The following is an 18,574-nucleotide window of genomic DNA, read 5'->3' as shown; positions in this document are numbered from 1 at the left end:
CTCCCGCGTGAGCACATCCACTCCCGCGTGAGCCCATGCCCTCCCGCGTGAGCCCCGTTCACCGGACTACGGGCCACGCAATTGGATAATGGTGGCCTCACGCGTGTTTTCTTGTTCTTTCGTGTGTGTTGTGATGTATGGGAGCACAGGACCAGTTCAGCAATCACTCGCCACTGATGGCCGCTCGCATCAAATTTAGATGGGCGGGTTGGCTGCACACTGCGCTAACCGCTGCGCCACCGCTCCACCTCCAGGCAGCACACGACTTATATGGTGAATAAAAATGAATTACGCGATGAGCTACACAATTGAAATGGCCTTCGATGTGCTGTCGGGTTAAACCGCGTGCTGTTCGGCGTGATGTCTGACGTTTCGCCCCACGTTCTGGTGGCTTTTCCGGGAGCTGAATTGAGCGGCTTTCTCCCTCGCTTTGATTGAACAGCAATGCCGGCAGCCAGCCACACGGCGGGCAACACGCCAACAGCACGCGGAACAAACTGAAAACACATCGGATGCCTTTTAAATTGTGTAGCTTATCGCGTAATGATTTTTTTTTATTGACCATGTAAATTCACGAATACAAATAAACCGTGCCACTAATGTGCTGCCTGGGGGTGGAGCTGCGGAGTGGTGGTTAGCGCAGTGCGCAATGAACCCGCCGATCTGAATTTGATGCAAACGGCCATCAGTGGCGAGTGATTGCTGAACTGGCCATGCGCTCCCCCCTTCACTTACACGTAATGACCAACGTGGTGCGGTATGGTTAAACAACCCTCCGAATCATCAACACAGATATGTGAGGCCTTTCATTCAGCAGTCTATTGTCAAAGGACTGTACTTGTTTTTTTGTATAACGATTATTACATCATGTACGCCTTTTGGCGTCCTCTGGTCTAACACCGTTTGAGACGAGGCTCAAAAGAAAGCTGTCTCTGGTGTGGACCAATCAGTTTCAAGGACAATGCATATATTATCAGTGTGTTTTTTGTTTGCATTCTGACAACAAGCATTGTGGTTAATGCAGACATGATTCCTTGTAAAAGGTTTCAGTTTGGTGTTTTAACATCTTAACACCTGTTTTTTTGCCAGAAAGAAAAGGGGAAAAACCTATTATCGTATTGTTACATGTAATAATGTTTTACCTGCTCAAGTGGGTTACTGAGAAGTGCGGTTTTGGGTTCGAACTCACGGGTTTTTTTTTGTAAAAAAACAATGTGTCGTTGCTTCTACCCATTGCATTCCAATTGCGCCACCAGCATCACGGTTTACGATACCCACACGTCGATCCGGGACTCTCTCGCAGCAACAACAAAAAGCGAAACGACTTTTGTCAGAACGTCACTCGAAAATGTTGTCATGGACCTGCGCTTGGAGCCACTCTGAGTGGACCTCCTCGTTCGCATTACGCGGTGCACTAAAAAGTATTTGTTGCACATTCATTAAACCATTATACGTGCGAATTAATTCCCAGAGCCGGAATTTTTGCCAAATTAGGTGATACACATTTGTATTTATTTTCAAAACGATGGCTTTGTTTGTGCGGTAATTGTTGAACGGGCCCGACACCATCAACTCGTGACGCTTGTGAACTCGGTTCAATCACTGGTGGTTGAAACCCCAGATTCTGACTCGGGCTCTCATCAGTGCTGGCTCTGTGCTGTTGTTACACAGCGCTAACCCCCCTCGCCCCAGAGTCACTCCCGGCCACCTTCGCCCTGAGCTCTGATTTTGCGATTAGAAGGGACCGCAGCACTTTCATTTGATTGGGCGCGTTAATTGTTAACCAAGTAAAGTGACATTCCGCCTGGCACAGTGGGCACACGGTGCCCCTACGTTAATGTCACTTACATTTCAGGAATGTCCCATTAGTGCATTGCTGAGCCGTGAGAGAGTCAGAGCGAGCGAGATTCGGAGATGATGAAAAACCCCAATGAGGGAGTGCGGGCACACAGGGTTGTTACTGCCGCCACTGCCGCTGCTGTACGAAGGTACGACGGATTTATTGCAGCGGCTGCGAAGTTGTTAAAGGGTCACGGCTCGTTCTTTTGGAGAGAGAGAGAGAAATAACAGCGACGATCAGCGAGAGAAGTGGCTCTTGAAAAACGCCCGTGGTTAAAACGCACGAGTGTTCAAATGTTTAAAAAACAAATTCGCGCGCAGGGGATGAGTGGTGCAATACAAACAAAGATTCGGATTATATATATATAGACAAAGATCTCCCATATAGCCTTCACAGACTGTTAGGGCAAGTGCTGTTAGCGAGTTGCACCTATGAATGCCGAAAGGGCACACGAGGGGGGGGGGGGGGTGTGTGGCGAGCACCATGCCCGACCGCCTTTGTCTCCCTAGTGGCGATGTTTACGACACACCGCACTCGGTATTCATTCGAGGCTGAGTCGACCTAGGGGAGGCCCAGGATCGGTTCAAATAATCGTCACTGGTGTTGACCGTGAACGGGAATCGAACTCGGGGTCGCCCGGTTCATAGCGCAGCGCGCTAACTACTACACGACCGCTCCCCACGTGTGTATATGTACACACACAAATACTGGCATCACCAACTTTCTATTGGCTTTAAAGTCACACTCCAGGAAAAGTGAATGACTCGGTTCACTGATGATGGCGACTGTGTATGTCAGTGTTCTTCACACATTTTCAGAGGAGGACACTTTCGCCGATAAGACATCATTAGTGTGAAGGCCGCCACACACTGCGAAACCATTGGGGGGGTTGAAAGCAGCACGATGGTTATGATGGGGGGGGGGGTGTCACGTGTTGTTCTATTGTCGGAGGCCCCACTAAAGCCATTGGTTCGCTGGCCTTGCAATGAAGAACACCGGTTTACGTGTTAAGCACGAGACCCAAAGCAACCAGGAGCATGAGGCTCAGCCGAGCCTACGAGTGACGCCAGTCAACCTTCGCATATCGCGTAGAGTGCGTGGAGCAGTCACGCCGTGATCTTGGTGTGACCGGAATTGAATTCCAAGTCACTGCTACCATCAGTGGCGAGCGATATCTGTACGTGTGTACGTTGAACTTCTTACGCGCCGTACGTATGCAACCGTGCCAAGCGGAGGTGCGGATATCCGAGCCGGTCCTGGGTCCGCCTTCACCAATCGGCATTGGCAAGGGTGGTGAAGTATGGACTTTGGGAGACGTTTATCCAGCAGTCAATGGATAAAGGACTGCGAATTATTTTATTTAATTGAGCTTATTAATCGATAAAGGTTATTTTCCTGCGTACAGTATGAATCTAACACAGTTATCAGATTGTGCGGCACACAACATCCATCCAACATGAGTACACAACGAGTACACACATACCGCGACTCACGAAGGTGGCTGAAATTGCATAGGGGATGCACGTACGGATAACAGATACATACACACCCACACAGGTACACACACAGGTGATAGGTACATATACAACGGTGACAGGTATGCACAGGAGAAAGGTACACGCAGGAGAGAATTGAACGCAGGTGACAGATGCTGACCGATTATACGCCGGTGACTGGCGCACGCAGGTTACAAATAAACACAGGTGACATGTACACACAGGTGAGAGGTACACACAGGTACACACATGTACACATAGGTGACAGGTGCATGCAGGTATACGAGTCGGCGCGTCACGCTGCTCGCAGGCGCGTGTTGGTTTAAGCGCAGTGTTTGGTGCCTCGTTCCCCACGACCACGGGGCATTGATGTTTAATGAGACACGCTTTGATGTACTTAAGGGTTATGGGCTCAGATTCAGGGTTATCATCATCATCATCACCACCATCGTGATAATGTGCTTTGTTATTCAAGGCATGTATTTCAGGAGGATCCTGCTTGGGAATTCTTGTACCTATTCCACCGATTCCATCAATGGCACGTTGGGGAAAATCGGGAATATGTACAAGGACCCCCCCCCCCCCTGACTCCCGCCCCCACCTACCTATACGAGGAAAATATCCGCACAGATGGATTGAATCCATTGCTATACTGCCATCACGTGGCCACCTCACAGCCTAAGAAAACAACGCACGTGGTGTTTTTCTCTCTCCCTAAGGTAGCGGTGCGTCCGAGCAGCATTCACCAGGCTGAAGATCCCTGCTGAGCTTCAGACATTTAACGAGTGCGGGCGAATTCACGGTGATTTTCGACTTTTTGACACCAGCTCGCGGTCTCTTCAGAGGCATCACTGTCGAAGTCTATCACACTCCTCGTTAGTATAATGGTCAGTATCCCCGCCCCCCTCCACTGTCAGATGTCTATATTCTTGGTTCTTTCGGTAAAGCCACGTAGAAGGGAATAAAAAAATAAAAACAATAAAAACTCTTTTTATTTTATTATTTCCCTTCGACGTGACTTTACCGAAAGAACCAAGAATATGAATCCCTGCAGTCACGAAAGCTTTAAATCGAAATGTCAGTTGTCGATTACACGTTACGAAATGAGATATAATCAGTGCAGACAATTGTGTAACGTCTGCTCGCAATTACAGGACATTAAATACTGCGTAGGGGTTCTCACGGAGAGCAGGCATCAGATGTGCCTCGTCACCGTATGATGAATGTTAATGTCAGTATCAAGCGTTTCACACTTCGCAACGCGTGTAGCGGGACGTGTGTGTGTGTGTCCTCACTGTGGAGGAGGCTCGTAAAGAACGCTGTTGCTGCTGCTGGGCATTGGGGAGGTAGTCGCACCTTCAACAACAACGGAGGGCAAAGGAGCGACGCTCGTAACAACGAGCGGAGCGCCGGGCGGCTAAAAACACCGCAAGTTGGCATCGTAGGGAGGCACAGGTGGTGCATCTGCCGGTCATCTCAGACATTCAACCAATGGCATCTGGTTCTGTGCCGTGACCTGCCAGCACTTCATGTGGCCTTAAAGTGCACTTAGCCTGGCACAAGCGCCGTGGTGATGTCACCTCCACTTAGCCTGGATGTTGTGTGCGCACTTTCCCGCATGTTTCAATACAATCGTGTAGACTATTATTAACAACGTTATACTATTCGGTGAGCTTGAACCATACAAAAAGGTTGATTAAAGATAATTACAGGCGTTTGTTTTAAACCTTCACTGATAGGTATGAACAATCGCGTTTCAGCCGACTGGGTTTCTACTTCTTCTGCAGGAGATTATTTCTTCATTACAGAGTTTCGTGGAGTACACGGGGCTAATGGATGCATTTTCAAGTCGTTCTGAACACAAATCGCCGTGTTTTGCATCATTATCTTACATTTAAAAATACTATAATGTGACTTAAAAGCCTGGCCGAGTCTGATAACAGTTAAGTAGGTAGTAGGTTTTTACCCTTTTAAACTGGTACAAAACTGACGGCATCAAGTTTGCAATAACCACAACACACCACAAGTATTGTGTTGTGGTTATTGCAAACTTGATGCCTTGAATAAAGGTGTGTTGTGGTTATTGCAAACTTGATGCCTTGAATAAAGGTGTCAGTTTTGTACCAGTTTAAAAGGGTAAAAACCTACTACTCTATTTTGCCACTGGTAAAAGAGATCTCATAGAGTTAAGTAGTTCCCAATAATATATGACCCCCCGAGTCTTAACCTGAGCTACCGTATCCTATACAAATTACGATACCGTCGGTGTATATACAGCGTGTCGAAAGAGTCGATACATCACGAGACGCTGCAACTAGGGGCAAGGATGCAAACATAAAGGTGCATTCACACAAGGTGAATCAAGTACATCGCAACAACAAGAAGACAAAAACACGGGTTGCACGTATATACGTTGAACTTTTTTCGCACCGTACGTAAGCCAGCCGTGCTAATCGGAAATGCACAGATGGAACATCGAACCCAGGTCGCCAGGTTCATAGCGCAGCGCGCTAACCGCTACACTACCGCTCCCCACAAGACACACACAGACACACACAGACACACACAGACACACACAGACACACACAGACACACACAGACACACACAGACACACACAGACACACACAGACACACACACAGACACACACACAGACACACACACAGACACACACACAAAGAACAAAGAACCCCCGTATAGCCTTTAACAGACTGTTGGGGCAAGTGCTGTTAGCGAGCACCTATGAAGGCCGGAACGATACACGAGGGGGTGGGTGGCCAGCACCACGCCCGACCGCCTTTGTCTCCCTAGTGGCAATGTTTACATACCGCACCAGGTACTCATTTGAGGCTGAGTCGACCTAGGGGAGGCCCGGGACCGGTTCATATAATCGTCACTGGTGTTGGCCGTGAGTGGGAATCGAACTCGTGTCGCCGGGTTCATAGCGCAGCGCGCTAACCGCTGCACTATCGCTCCCAGACACACACAGACAAAGATCCCCTGTATAGCCTTAACAGACTGTAGGGGCAAGTGCTGTTAGCGAGCACACAGACACACACACACGCGCGCGCCGCCTCGAGTATCGCAGCCCCGCGCGGATCGACACGGCACCGCTCTGATGATAACGAGTGGAAGGTGGTTTTCGCGGCTCGTGTAAGCATTTTGTTCAGCTGACCGAGTGAGGATGTTCTAATTCCCTTCCACCAGTCGACGAGAGGAGCCGCCCCCCCCGCCCCATCGCTAAGATCGGACCACCTGAGCCCATTCACCTCCGCCCGTGTTCCCGGAGAACAAAAAGCGGGGCGGAGGGGGGGGAGATATATTTTTGTTTTTTAATCTTTATCTGAGCACACAACGCGCACTCGTGAGCAGTTTGAAAGCGGCTCGTTCCGTTTGCTTTGCGCAGCATGGCTCTGTTTAATCAGCCGTCGAGGGCTCGCGCGGCACGCGCCGTGTCGTCTGTAAACAAATGCGTGCGCGGGGAAGATTATTGAAGGTGCTGTCGATTATCCATCTACACGGCAGCGGAGACCTTTATTTGCTGTGTATGTATGTATGTACGTTGAACTTCTTTCGCACCGTACGTAGCCAACCGCGCTAAGCGGAGGTGCTATGAAGAAGGGTCCTAGCCAGGAACGTCGGCGATTTATATATATTTTTTCTATCTACGTGACTTTACCGAAAGAAGCAACGAGTATTTATATATTGTTTTACTTTTAAGGCCAATGTGGCGTTGACGAATGTGAGGTTTGCTTAGATGGCTGTTGGGACGAGTTTAACGTCTCATAGGAATATTACTGAAACGAGTAAGAATACCGGAATGATTGCACATTCTGGGAGATTTTATCACTCGCCGAAAAATCATCGTAAGTTGTATTTAATATACCGTAGGATTGAGAGATATGGCAGGCGGTTTGGAAAGGTCTTCTTCTTCCCGCAGTTGATTTACCATGGCTGATGATGATATTGTTGTTGTTGATGATTTATAATAAAGGGTTTTGGGTTAGATCGCGTTATTTATAAATGTGTCGTAACCCTCCACCACCCGACACGGCCTACCAAGCCCACCGGTGGGCTAAAGTAGTGAACTATTTGTCTTTTGTCAACGTGACACTTTTTTACTTATTGGCCGTGTCGGGTGGTGGATGGTTACAACACATTTATAAATAACGCGATCTAACCCAAAAACGTTTATTATGAATAATATTGGTCGCGAAAGCCTCCGTGTTAAACTGTTGTTGTTGATGTTGTCAGGATACGCCCGCTCCAGAGGTGCACGTGACAACAGCCACAGCCGTAGCGAGATGCTGTGCGACCGGGCGTGGATTCTATTTTTGGGTAATCGATTCAGCTAACATGGAACCATGGGTAGGGCCCCCCATTGAGTACCGTAATGAATACAAGTAACCTAAACTGTTTTTATTTTACCAGGTAAGGCCCGCTGAGCTTCTATCGCTCTTTTTTTCAGAAGCGACCTGGCCACAAATAATCACTCAACGAAGCAGCTCATCGCGTGTAAATCTATAGCAGCCCAACACTCTAAACGAACGATGTTGCTTCTAAATGTGGAAGGAACAAGCCGGATAACTCGGAGAAATACCCACGCGGTCACGGGGAGAGACACTCCAAAATACACAGCAGCAGGCGTCAGGGTCGGGATCGAACCCACGACCTCTTGCATACCAGGGAAGGTAGTTAACATCTCGCCACCGTGAATATGTACCACCACCACCACCACCCCTCCCTCCCTCCTACCTTTCGATGAGCCGTGCATCGCCTCCTCTGGTTTTCGAACTCTCCCGGCCTGGGGGCTCCTGTGGACGACGTAGCCCGGGGGGGGCCTCATCCCCTCCGCGGGGGACTGGGACCACGACTCGCGTCGCTGCGCGTGGTGCACCCGCGCCTCCACGCCGCCCCCCGCGCTCAGCGTCCCGGCTGGGGTCCCCGTTGGGGTCCCCGTTGGGGTCCCCGCTGGGGTCCCCGCTGGGGTACCCGTCAGGGCGCCGCGGCCGAAGCCATCACTCAGAGCTCTCTTCATCATCATTGCCGGGCGCCTACGGCTTCATTGAGGGAGACGGCGCGGGTTGGACGGGGCGGTTGTGGCGATCGGAGGAGGGAGGACCTGCCGAGGACAAGAAGCACGAGACATTGGTGGGGTTGCTATGGGGGTGGGGTGCGATGTGTGCGTGATGCGTGGCCGTGGGGTGTAATTTACACCCAACGCCCTATCATCACGATCATTACCATCGTGCTGTCCGAATCGTTATCACCGTCATCATTCTCAGAGACAGAGTCATCGTTGTGTTTTCTTATCGGTGCCATATTTATGATGTTAAGCATATTTTTTTTATTCAGCTGAAAGTTTTTTTTCATTGAATGTGTATGCACGAAATGCACTGTAACCGTCAATGGTAATGGGTGTTATCATCATCACAATCGTCAATGTCACCTTATATTTGGTGACTGAGCGAATGGTATGAATTCTAAAGATATCCTAATGAAGGGCCATATCACACACACAGTCGTGTATACGGGTACAACGAAAACCATTCTTGATACCAATTAAAACATTGTTTGTCACGATGCACATACGGTTTGCAGGTTAATTGGTTTCATTGATGGCGAAATGAAAACTCACAAGTTCGACATCGTTTCGTGGTGAACACGCATATCCTAGCCGCATCACCATCATCATCATCAGTGAACCAGGATATTCCACTCCCGTGAATGTGTGACGCTAAAGCCGATAAAAAGCTGTCCAAGCCCGATGCAGGCTGCTCCGTAGCTGAGTCATACCGTGCTACTACAAAGAAGACATTCATCCAGCAGTAGATTGACAACGGACGGTACATCGATGCATTTAGTATTGTATTTTCGTAAAGCATAGACACTGCATCATCCTCATCATCATGGGGTTTGTCAAATCGTATAATTTCCACGTAGCATTTTGTCGCTCAATTAACATAGTTTAGTTGTTTGTTCTGCTTCCGTCAACGTTTACGACTTGTGCACACACGGGCGTGTATCCGCCTCGGCTACGCATGCACGTATGTTGAGTTTCTTTCGCACCGTACGTAGCCAACCGCGATGATCGGAGGCGCGGATAACGAAACACGAAATCCATTAACGAGCACAATAAAAGTTACGACTTTGCAGCCGTGGTCACGCCTCCGATGTTAACATTTATGCCACTGGTCATTTCATAACAGGGAGAGACAGGTTTAGTGATTTTTAACACTCATCAGCTGCCACGGCTGAGCAAATAAGTGAGGGTGCATGCGAGGTAGGTTCGGTAGGTAGGGTAGGTGCGGTAGCGTGCTGCGCTATGAACCCGGCGACGCGAGTTCAATTCCCGCTCACGGTCAATGCCAGTGACGATTATCTGACCCGGTCCTGGGCCTCCCCCAGGTCGATTCAGCCTCAAATGAGTGTGTGGTGTGTAAACATCGCCACTGGGAGACAAAGGCGGCTGGGCGTGTTGTCGGCCACCCACCCCCTCGTGTGCTGTGCCGGCCTTAGTGGGTGCTTGCAAATAGCACTTGCCCCTACAGTCTGCTCAGGCTATACGGGTAATCTTTATCTTTGTATGGTAGGTAGGGTATGTAGGTATGTGTGGAGGGGTCGTGAGGAAACAGCAGGGGAGAAGAGATGCAGGCGACAAGAAGAAGCGAGTTGAGTTAGCGTCAACGGATATTCACACAACGCCCCACAGTCGCCTATCACGTCTCGCGATTTTTTTTATGACGGTGAACTGAGACAAGGAGGACCACAATATAGAGTACTTGTACGTATGTATACTGAACTTATATTCTTGGTTCTTTCGGTAAAGTCATGTAGAAGGGAAATAATAAAATAATAAAAATAATAAAAATTATCACGACGTTTCGACTGCAACACAAGCAATCGTCATCAGGTGTGAAATCCACAGCAAGAAACATTGCTGTGGATTTTATACTGAACTTCTTTCGCACCGTACGTAGCCAACCGCGCTAATCGGAGGCGCGGGGAAGGACAACAAACTAAACACAACAAAAAAGCGGTTCTAAAGAAATTTCTTTTTAATCGAGATTTTCTTTAGGACTTATTTTTTTTAGTTTTTGTCTGCACGAATGCACCTAGACGGAATGTTTAGGTGCACGTCTTCTATACGTTGCTGTTACGGATTCCCGAACTGCACTATTCATCTGTTATGATGATGCTGTTGTTGTTAATGATGATATTAATGTTTTTTTTCTCTCTATCGTCATGAGCAGATTTAACAAACGTACAGATAAGGCATTGAGTGCAATTTCTCGTGCGCGAGCGAGGTGAGAGGTTGTCCGTCTACAAGTAACGGCGACGCTAACGCCACCTGCCTGGAACTTCTCCCGACGTTAATCCGGGGCTCGTTCCTGCGCAAAGACATCCAGCCCAGAGCGGCCCCCATATCCCATCGTCTCAAAGAGTCAGATGATGACACGGGGCGCGTTTCGCGGTGTTGAAGGAAGGGGGGTGGGGGGGGATCGGACGGAATGAAACGACGCAATGTAACACGCGGGATGATGCGCCTGCATCGCGACGAGCGGGCATGACGGGGAGACGGGGGGATAGATGGACATGCGGACAGATAGACGGACAGACGGGCTGATGTATGAACGGGTAGGCAGACGCATACGCAGATGGACGGACGGATGGATAACCGAACAGGATAATATACACAGGTAGAAACTAGGACGAAGATGCACGCAGGCTGCCAGATGAACGCACGGATGGACAGACAGACACATTGACTGAACGTACAGACAGACAGACACATTGACTGAACGGACAGACAGACAGACAGAGGAGGGCTAAGCTTGTCATGAGTCGACACCTACCAGCGAGTCGGTCTTCAGATCGGCGAATCTCGGCGCTCCCGTCTCGCCGGAGGCTGACCTCGCAACCCCGATGAGCCGTGCCTTGCAACGCACGCCGCTACAGCCGCTGCCGCCGCTGCGGAGTGTGGCATGTGGCTCCGGAGTTTACGGTTGGGGAGCAGAGCTTTGAGGGAGGGAGGGAGGGAGGTGAGGGAGGAGGCGGTGTTGGTGGGGAGGGGGGGAGCCGTGTTCGCTGGTTGCTCCGGCGAGAGAGAGAGAGCGAGCGAGCGGGGATGAGGGGGAGGAGGAGGAGAGGGAGGAGGGCGATCTGCACCGACGGGGAGAGGGGTCGCTAGGGAGGGGAGGTCGGAGCGAGGGGACGCGAGGCGCTCCGTGCTTTGGCGGGCTTAGTGCCGCCAAGAGAGAGAGAGCGAGAGACGAGGGATGGGGGGTAACGGGAGCTGCCGGACCCACGGAGAGGGAGGGGTGCTGCACGGCAGCAGACAGACGGTCGCTGCTCCGGGCACAGCTGTGGTGGTGGTGGTGGTGGCATTGCAATGGGCTCGGCGCGTTTTTGTCACTCACGTCGCTGTGCAAAAATAAATATCTGCAGAGTCGGTGATCCGTGAACTTCAGTCGAAATAGTCCGAAAGGCTTGGCGAAGTCGCGTTATTCTCACCTTACTCTGGCCTCGTTTTTTGTGACTTTAATATAAATATATTTCTATAAATGTGTTCCAATAAATCAGATTGTGTAGAGGCGCGCCGTGTACTCTCGTGGTAGTGCCTTACGCCGATTACCCATCCTCCAATCCAGCCCTAGCAGCGTTGCGGGTTGATCCATTCATAGATACCCCACTGATTCTAAATAAAATGTCCCCCCCCCTCTCAAAAGATATTTGAATACGGTGAAAGTGATGGGTCCATATTTTGCAGAGGAACATGGTCAAATGTCTAACGCGTATGTTGAGATTGGTGGGGGACATATTGAGGCATTGAAATAAAACGTTGCTTTCTACATCAAATCCCCCTGCTATAGTAATGGGTATCTATAAATGGATCACGCTGGATAAAACGGGCTGGTGTTTTAAGCACATGGTCCTTCTTCAGAGCACATATATCAACGGTACATCGTGGAGACCTCAAACACTTTAAATAATGTTGACACAAACGTAACAATTATAATTACTTATCTCGCATTAACAGTACTGTATATAAATTTCAAAGCGCCTTTACAATATCGTGTTGCTGTACTAGTTACGAATTGGCACGTTCTGTTTACGTGACAAACCTTCCTAATTGGCTGTGTCGGTGGTGGCGGGTGGTGGCGGGTTTAACGACACATTTATATATTTACGCGATCTAACCCAAAAAACCTGTATTATGGATGATATTGGTCGCGAAAGCCTCCCATGTTTTAAACCGTGTGATCGCCTTTGAATGTACGGTATGAACAGGTCATGGGACGTTTCTTGCCAGTATCAAAATATAAAAAGAGGTTTTACCCTTTCTGGCACTAAAACAGTTGTGTTAAGGTGTTAAAACACCGAACTGAAACCTTTTGCAAGGAATCATGTCTGCATCAACCACACGTACTTGTGGTGAACATGCAAAAAAATAGTCATTCTCTGGTAAAGAAAGCTGTCTCTGGTGTGGCCCAACGAGTTCCAAAGACAATACAAATACTACCAGAGCATGTGTTTTTGTTTGCACGTTCGCCACAAGTATATGTGTGGTTACTGCAGACATAATTCCTTGCAAAAGGTTTCAGCTTGGTGTATTAACATCTTAACACCCACTGTTTTATTGCCAGAAAGGGTTAAAACCTATTCTTATATGGCTTGAATATGTATTCACAGGTTTGAATTTGAACCACTGTCAGCTACGGCCCACACAGAAAGTTACATCTTTGTGCAAAACCAAACGAGACTTTTGGGATTGTTTTTCTCTTCCAGCTGAAGAGCCGTCGGCCCTTAATGTTAGTCCGTGGCATTTCTGGTTTGAGACTGCTGCAGTATACCGATTAATAATCAACTGGAGCATTTGCCATTGTGAGTATGAATGGTCTATACTTGTAAAATAACACCTACATAATCGTAACAAATTAAAATCCTCGTGCAACGCTCATTCCAATAGAATTCCAAGTGATTTTCCTAAATGTCTATTTACTGTGCAAGGTTAACGACCGGGATATATATACATATATTTATAAGTGTGTGTGTTTATATGTTTAAACAAAGTCACATTATCAACATTATTACCATCACTAATGGACGCGGGTGAAATCGTTCCATCTCATCTCTTCTTCTTCTTCTTAGGTTTTTTCGGTAAAGTCACGTAGAAAGTAAAATAAAATAAAAACAAAAAATAAAATAAAAACAAAAATCACGACGTTTCGGAGGCAACACAAGTCTCCGTCTCTTCTGGCTCTCGCCGCGTGCTCAATTGTAATCGCAGACGCGAGACTTTGCAAACGCAGCTCCAGCCACCGTGCTATCGGCACGCACGCACTCCCCTGCAACTGATAAAGTTAAACCAACCATATTAATAAAAAGTGTGCCGTACTTGGCCCTTCCCCTCTTCAACCATTATATATACGGAGTGGTAGCTCTTGTAATCTCTCATTTACTTGATACAGCTGTCGTGGCTGTGACGGTTCCACCTGAAGACGGAAGCTTGTATTGCCTCCGAAACGTCGTGATTTTTATTTTATTTTACTTTTATTAATTTTAATTTTTTACCTACGTGACTTTACCGAAAAAACCAAAGAATATGAATATTAAACCAACCCCCCCCACCCCCGTCTTATCGCTCCGACATTCGTGCACAAGACACTAATAACGCAAGGTAAGCGCATTCGCCAACAGCGCTGCGCTAAAGACGAAACATGATACGGTAGCTGATCGTCTCCCTGATATCAAAGGGGTCATTGCCTGAAAAGTCGCTTATTATTATTATTCAAAATAAATATTTACGGCAGTTTTATTGACACATTGGTTGAGCCATTGTTAAGACATAAATGGTACGTATATACGTGGTTGTTTCAATAAGTGAAGACTTTATATTTTTAGTAACCTTTATAAATGCGGTGTTCATTAAAACAAATTAAAATTGCGTAGTGAACGGGGAATAATCGAGGTACTGTACTTGTCCCTCTGCTTTTCAGATCGGTCGCTAGATGGCAGAATTATCACGTGATCAACCCTGATGGCACCCTTGCCCAATTGCACATCAGGAGAGCAGCAAAACGACTATTGGTGATTGTCCCGTGAGAGTGTAAACACATTGTCCTGCGGAGGGAGCTGCTAGGAACGTTGGGTTGCTCGGTCAATGGCCAGGGTCAACGGCGGCGTGGTGTATTCCGCAAATATGCCCGACTGTGAGGGCGGGCACAAGCCGGCGTGAGTAGGTTAAACGTTGAGTTTTATAAGGGCACCACGGGGTGACCAGCCCCTCCCCACCCAGCCCCACCCCTCCCACCCCCCACCCAGCCCCTCCCCACCCAGCCCTTCCCCACCCAGCCCCTCCCCACCCAGCCCATCCCTCCCCACCCAGCCCCTCCCCACCCTCCCCACCCAGCTCCTCCCTGCACGATGGACACAATAATCCCCTGCGGGCTGGTGTAACCAGGAGGTTCCTACCAGTAACTACATACGAGTGAACATCGTCTTCAGAACATTTAGCAGTCAACCTTGCCACGCTCTATTCAGTGTGTCGCTATACCGTGGCTTCATTCTTTGATACATTTAACTTGTATATACATCATCACAGGACCAAAAAACCGAATATTGAAGCAGTTAACTGTTCTTATAACATGTATATGTGATACGTCTGGCATCTAGCGGCAGAATCAGCGTTACAAATATGGCATTTCATTACCAGGGCCATGTTCCTCTTAGCAACTCAACCTTTACTCTAAATCGCATTCACATCGGGTTACAGCAACGTCATTGACATTTAAAGAAACACATTCGTGTTTGTATGCTTGAGTGAAATCCCGTGCACGCAGCCTTTGTTTGTCAACGGCGGTGAGCGTTTGATTCGAAAAGATTGCTCTCCGTGGAGCAGTGGTTCTTCTTAAGCTGGGGTGAACGCATCCCTTGGGTGTGCGAGATGCCCTTTCTGGGGGTGCGAGACATGGCCTGATCTTTCGAGAAGGTAAATAATCTAAAACACAAATTACGCACGGACACGTCAGTTACAACGACTTTGTTTCATCAAACCTTATGTAGTTATTAACATTACACGTGTTCCAACGATGGAGAACCAACGGGTGCAAGGCTGCAGCAAAGATGAAGAACCATTGCCGTAGAAAATTGTGGAATTTCCATGACTGGATCAGGGCCACGACGGAGCTGAGCTAGCACGTTGAGCAGTGAGGACGCACTGTGACCTTCGTGTGTATCAACGCCGTCGTCATCATCACCATACACGAGTCCCGCCTCGTACTTTGAGTCAATCGACACGCAGCCACCGAGTTTACAGGTTCCCATGTTCCTTACGAGGGCGACAGTCGTGGCGACCCCGGCGCGTCTCCTAGGGGGCGTTTACACGAGTGCTTCTTATCCTTGACTGCAGCCTTGGTTATCAATCGTCAACAAATATAATGTATATTGTTTATACATACATAACCTTGATTAAAACAAAGTATTTACACCATTGGGACCTCATTTGCCAGTAGCAAAATATGATAATTGGTTTTTTACCCTTTTATCTGGCAGATAAAAGGGTGAAAAAACAATTATTATTATAAAACAAAGTAGTTGTACTTCCGTGCCCGCGTTTAATTTGTGTGTTTCGATGATTTACTTTCTAAGCAAATGTTTGGCCACGTCTCGCACCCCCAGAAATTGCATCTCGGCACCCCCCACCCCCCAGGGTCTGCGTGCGCCCCAGGTAAAGACGAACCACTCATTGCTCTACACGGACGGGGGTCGCGATCGGCACGGCCGGCGACGCGCGCTCGCCGAGTCTGCCGCGTTCTCGTTTGCTGGTGACTTTGTGTCTTTTATATCGGAATCGCCTTCAGTGCTGTTGCTGCTGGCGGCAATAAAAATTGTTTAAAAGTCAAAAAGTCTCGTCTCCGCGACGGCGGCACTCAAAGGAGCCCCATGATGCCCACACACAACGGCAGGAGGGCCGAGCGCCTACAGTATCCACGTGTACCGGTGTGCACGCGCCCGCGCGCGCGCGTGTGTGTGTGTAATATACTGGGGAGCGGTGGTGCAGCGGTCACCGCGCTGCGCTACGAACCCGGTGACCCGAATTCGCTTCACGCTCACGGCCACCGACACCAGTGACGATTATATGAACCGCGCTTGGGCCTCCCCTAGGTCGACTCAGCCTCTAATGAGTACCTAGTGCGGTGTGTAAACATCGCCACTAGGGAGACAAAGGCGGTCGGGCGTGGTGCTGGCACACCCACACCCTCCACGCGTACCGTTCTGGCCTTCATAGGTGTTCGCTAACAGCACTTGCCCCAAAAAGTATGTTGAGGCTATACGGGGGATCTTTGTCTATGCAATACTGGGGAGCGGTGGCGCGGTGGTTAGCGCATTGCGCTTACAAACTCGGGCGACTCGTCTTCGATTCCCGCCTTACCGCCAATAACAGTGGCAGTGAATATTTGATCCGGTCCCGGGCCTCTTCGAGGTCGACTCAACACTTCGTGTGCCGTGCCGGCCTTCATAGGTGCTCGCGAACAGCACTTGCCCCTAGAGTCTGTTAAATGTCAAATGCTATACGGGAGATATTTGTTCTTCTTGTTATATATATACACACACACATACTGCGTGGGTGGCTCTATCAGCCCGACTACCTCAGTTGTATTCCCGGCCGCGGCTCAAACATTCGCGGCGAGTGGTGTATAAACAGGTTACGGTTCTGCCTGGGGTCGTCTCGGCTTTAAATGACTACTCTGGACGGTGCGAAAACGTCAACGCTGGGGAAACAAAGGCGGTCTGCGCGTGGTGTTGCTGACAACGCGTGCACCACAGCGAAGTCTATCACTCAGTATGCGGGGGGGTGGTGGGGGGTGGGGGGTGATCTTGATATATGTTATGTTCGTACACATTTGTGCGCATCTGTTTTACGTTTACCTTCTAGTCCGCACGCTGCGGCAACGAACCCGGCGAATCGAGTTCTAAACCCGGTCACGGCTAACCATGAGCGGCTCGTGGCATGCGACCCGCTCGGTGCGATGCAGAACGGCGCCCGCGCGCGGTGCTTCGTGATGGCAGTCAATGAAAATGCGGCCTTCAAAAGGGAAAATTACGTATGATATCCAATGTTACGGGCAACGATCCTTCTTCACGGCAATGCCCTACGAAGATGGCCATTGCCTGAAACGTCGCGTATTATTTATATATATCTTTCTCTTTCATGGCCACAGTGTGACTGACTTGGTGGGCTGAGGTTTTCATTTGCTGCTATTTGTGCTCGGGCACCACTGCCAACGCAGCATCAGCATCGCCACGTAACCTGTCACATGGTGCGCGTGTGTTGTGTCTTGTCTGCGTCTTACACAGCTGCGGTGTGCCATGTACAGGGCCTGCGTATACGGTATGCGTGCGTTAAAGGCGTTGCGAAGCAAGTCTTCACCAGTCTATTGTTTAGTCAGCATATACATACACGTGTCATATATTAGCAGATATGTACAAACCACAAACTCAATATTAGTCACAGCAGGCCGTCACGCTGTTTCGGAAAATATTTTGGCACGCCACATCCATATTATGTTTTAAATATTCTAATCAACCTGTTAATAGGCATATAGCAATACAGGGTACAGTACAATTAACATAGTATTTATTTTGGTAGATGTATCTTGTACTCTCGTGGTAGTGCCTTACGCCAATAATTCCTACACTCCTTAAACATGCACTGACTGAACATACCAATACAGAATAGTCCTGAAAGTGAGTCTTGAGAATCAGTGAACATTTTGCGGATACACAAGTAGCTTAAATTTCGATTTAAAGCTTTCGTGACTGCAGGGATTCATCTTCTTGGTTCTTTCGGTAAAGTCACGTAGAAGGGAAATAATAAAATAATAATTAAACATAATAAAATACAATAATAAAATAATAAAAAGAAAACATAATAAAATACAATTCTCACAGAATTGTGAGAATTGTATTTTATTATGTTTTATTTTTATTTCCCTTCTAAGTGAGTTTACCGAAAGAACCAAGACCAAAGTAGCTTAATTATTTCCATTATTATTATTACTACTACTACGTAAGCTTACCAAAGTAATATCAATAATGACAAATCAATGGCAACAACCGTGATGATGATGGGCCAAAAATAACCATTGTTGTACGTCGCTTCTTTTCATGTATTTATTGAAAAACTCAAAAGAGGAATGTATTGGCAAGTGACCCAATCATTTATGATTGCGTTG

At 48.3% G+C, this 18,574-nt stretch overlaps 1 protein-coding gene across 1 annotated transcript in view; it reads right to left on the bottom strand.

Annotated features, from left to right (window-relative positions):
* LOC144941132 (zinc finger protein GLIS3-like) overlaps positions 1 to 11,245 on the bottom strand; it is a 76,244-nt gene extending 64,999 nt beyond the window's left edge. The window contains exons 1-2 of the mRNA XM_078867658.1: positions 11,192 to 11,245; positions 8,091 to 8,457 (exon numbers count right to left, since the gene is read on the bottom strand). Coding sequence (XP_078723784.1) covers positions 8,091 to 8,379 — 289 coding nt within the window. The 5' untranslated portion in view covers positions 8,380 to 8,457; positions 11,192 to 11,245. The remainder of the gene's footprint in view (positions 1 to 8,090; positions 8,458 to 11,191) is intronic.
* Positions 11,246 to 18,574: the final 7,329 nt, after the last annotated feature.

This window comes from Lampetra fluviatilis, chromosome 24, assembly GCF_964198595.1.
Source record: "Lampetra fluviatilis chromosome 24, kcLamFluv1.1, whole genome shotgun sequence".
NCBI lineage: Eukaryota > Metazoa > Chordata > Hyperoartia > Petromyzontiformes > Petromyzontidae > Lampetra > Lampetra fluviatilis.
The sequence above is the reverse complement of the archived record's forward strand: the minus strand, read 5'-3'. Positions and strand labels throughout refer to the sequence as shown.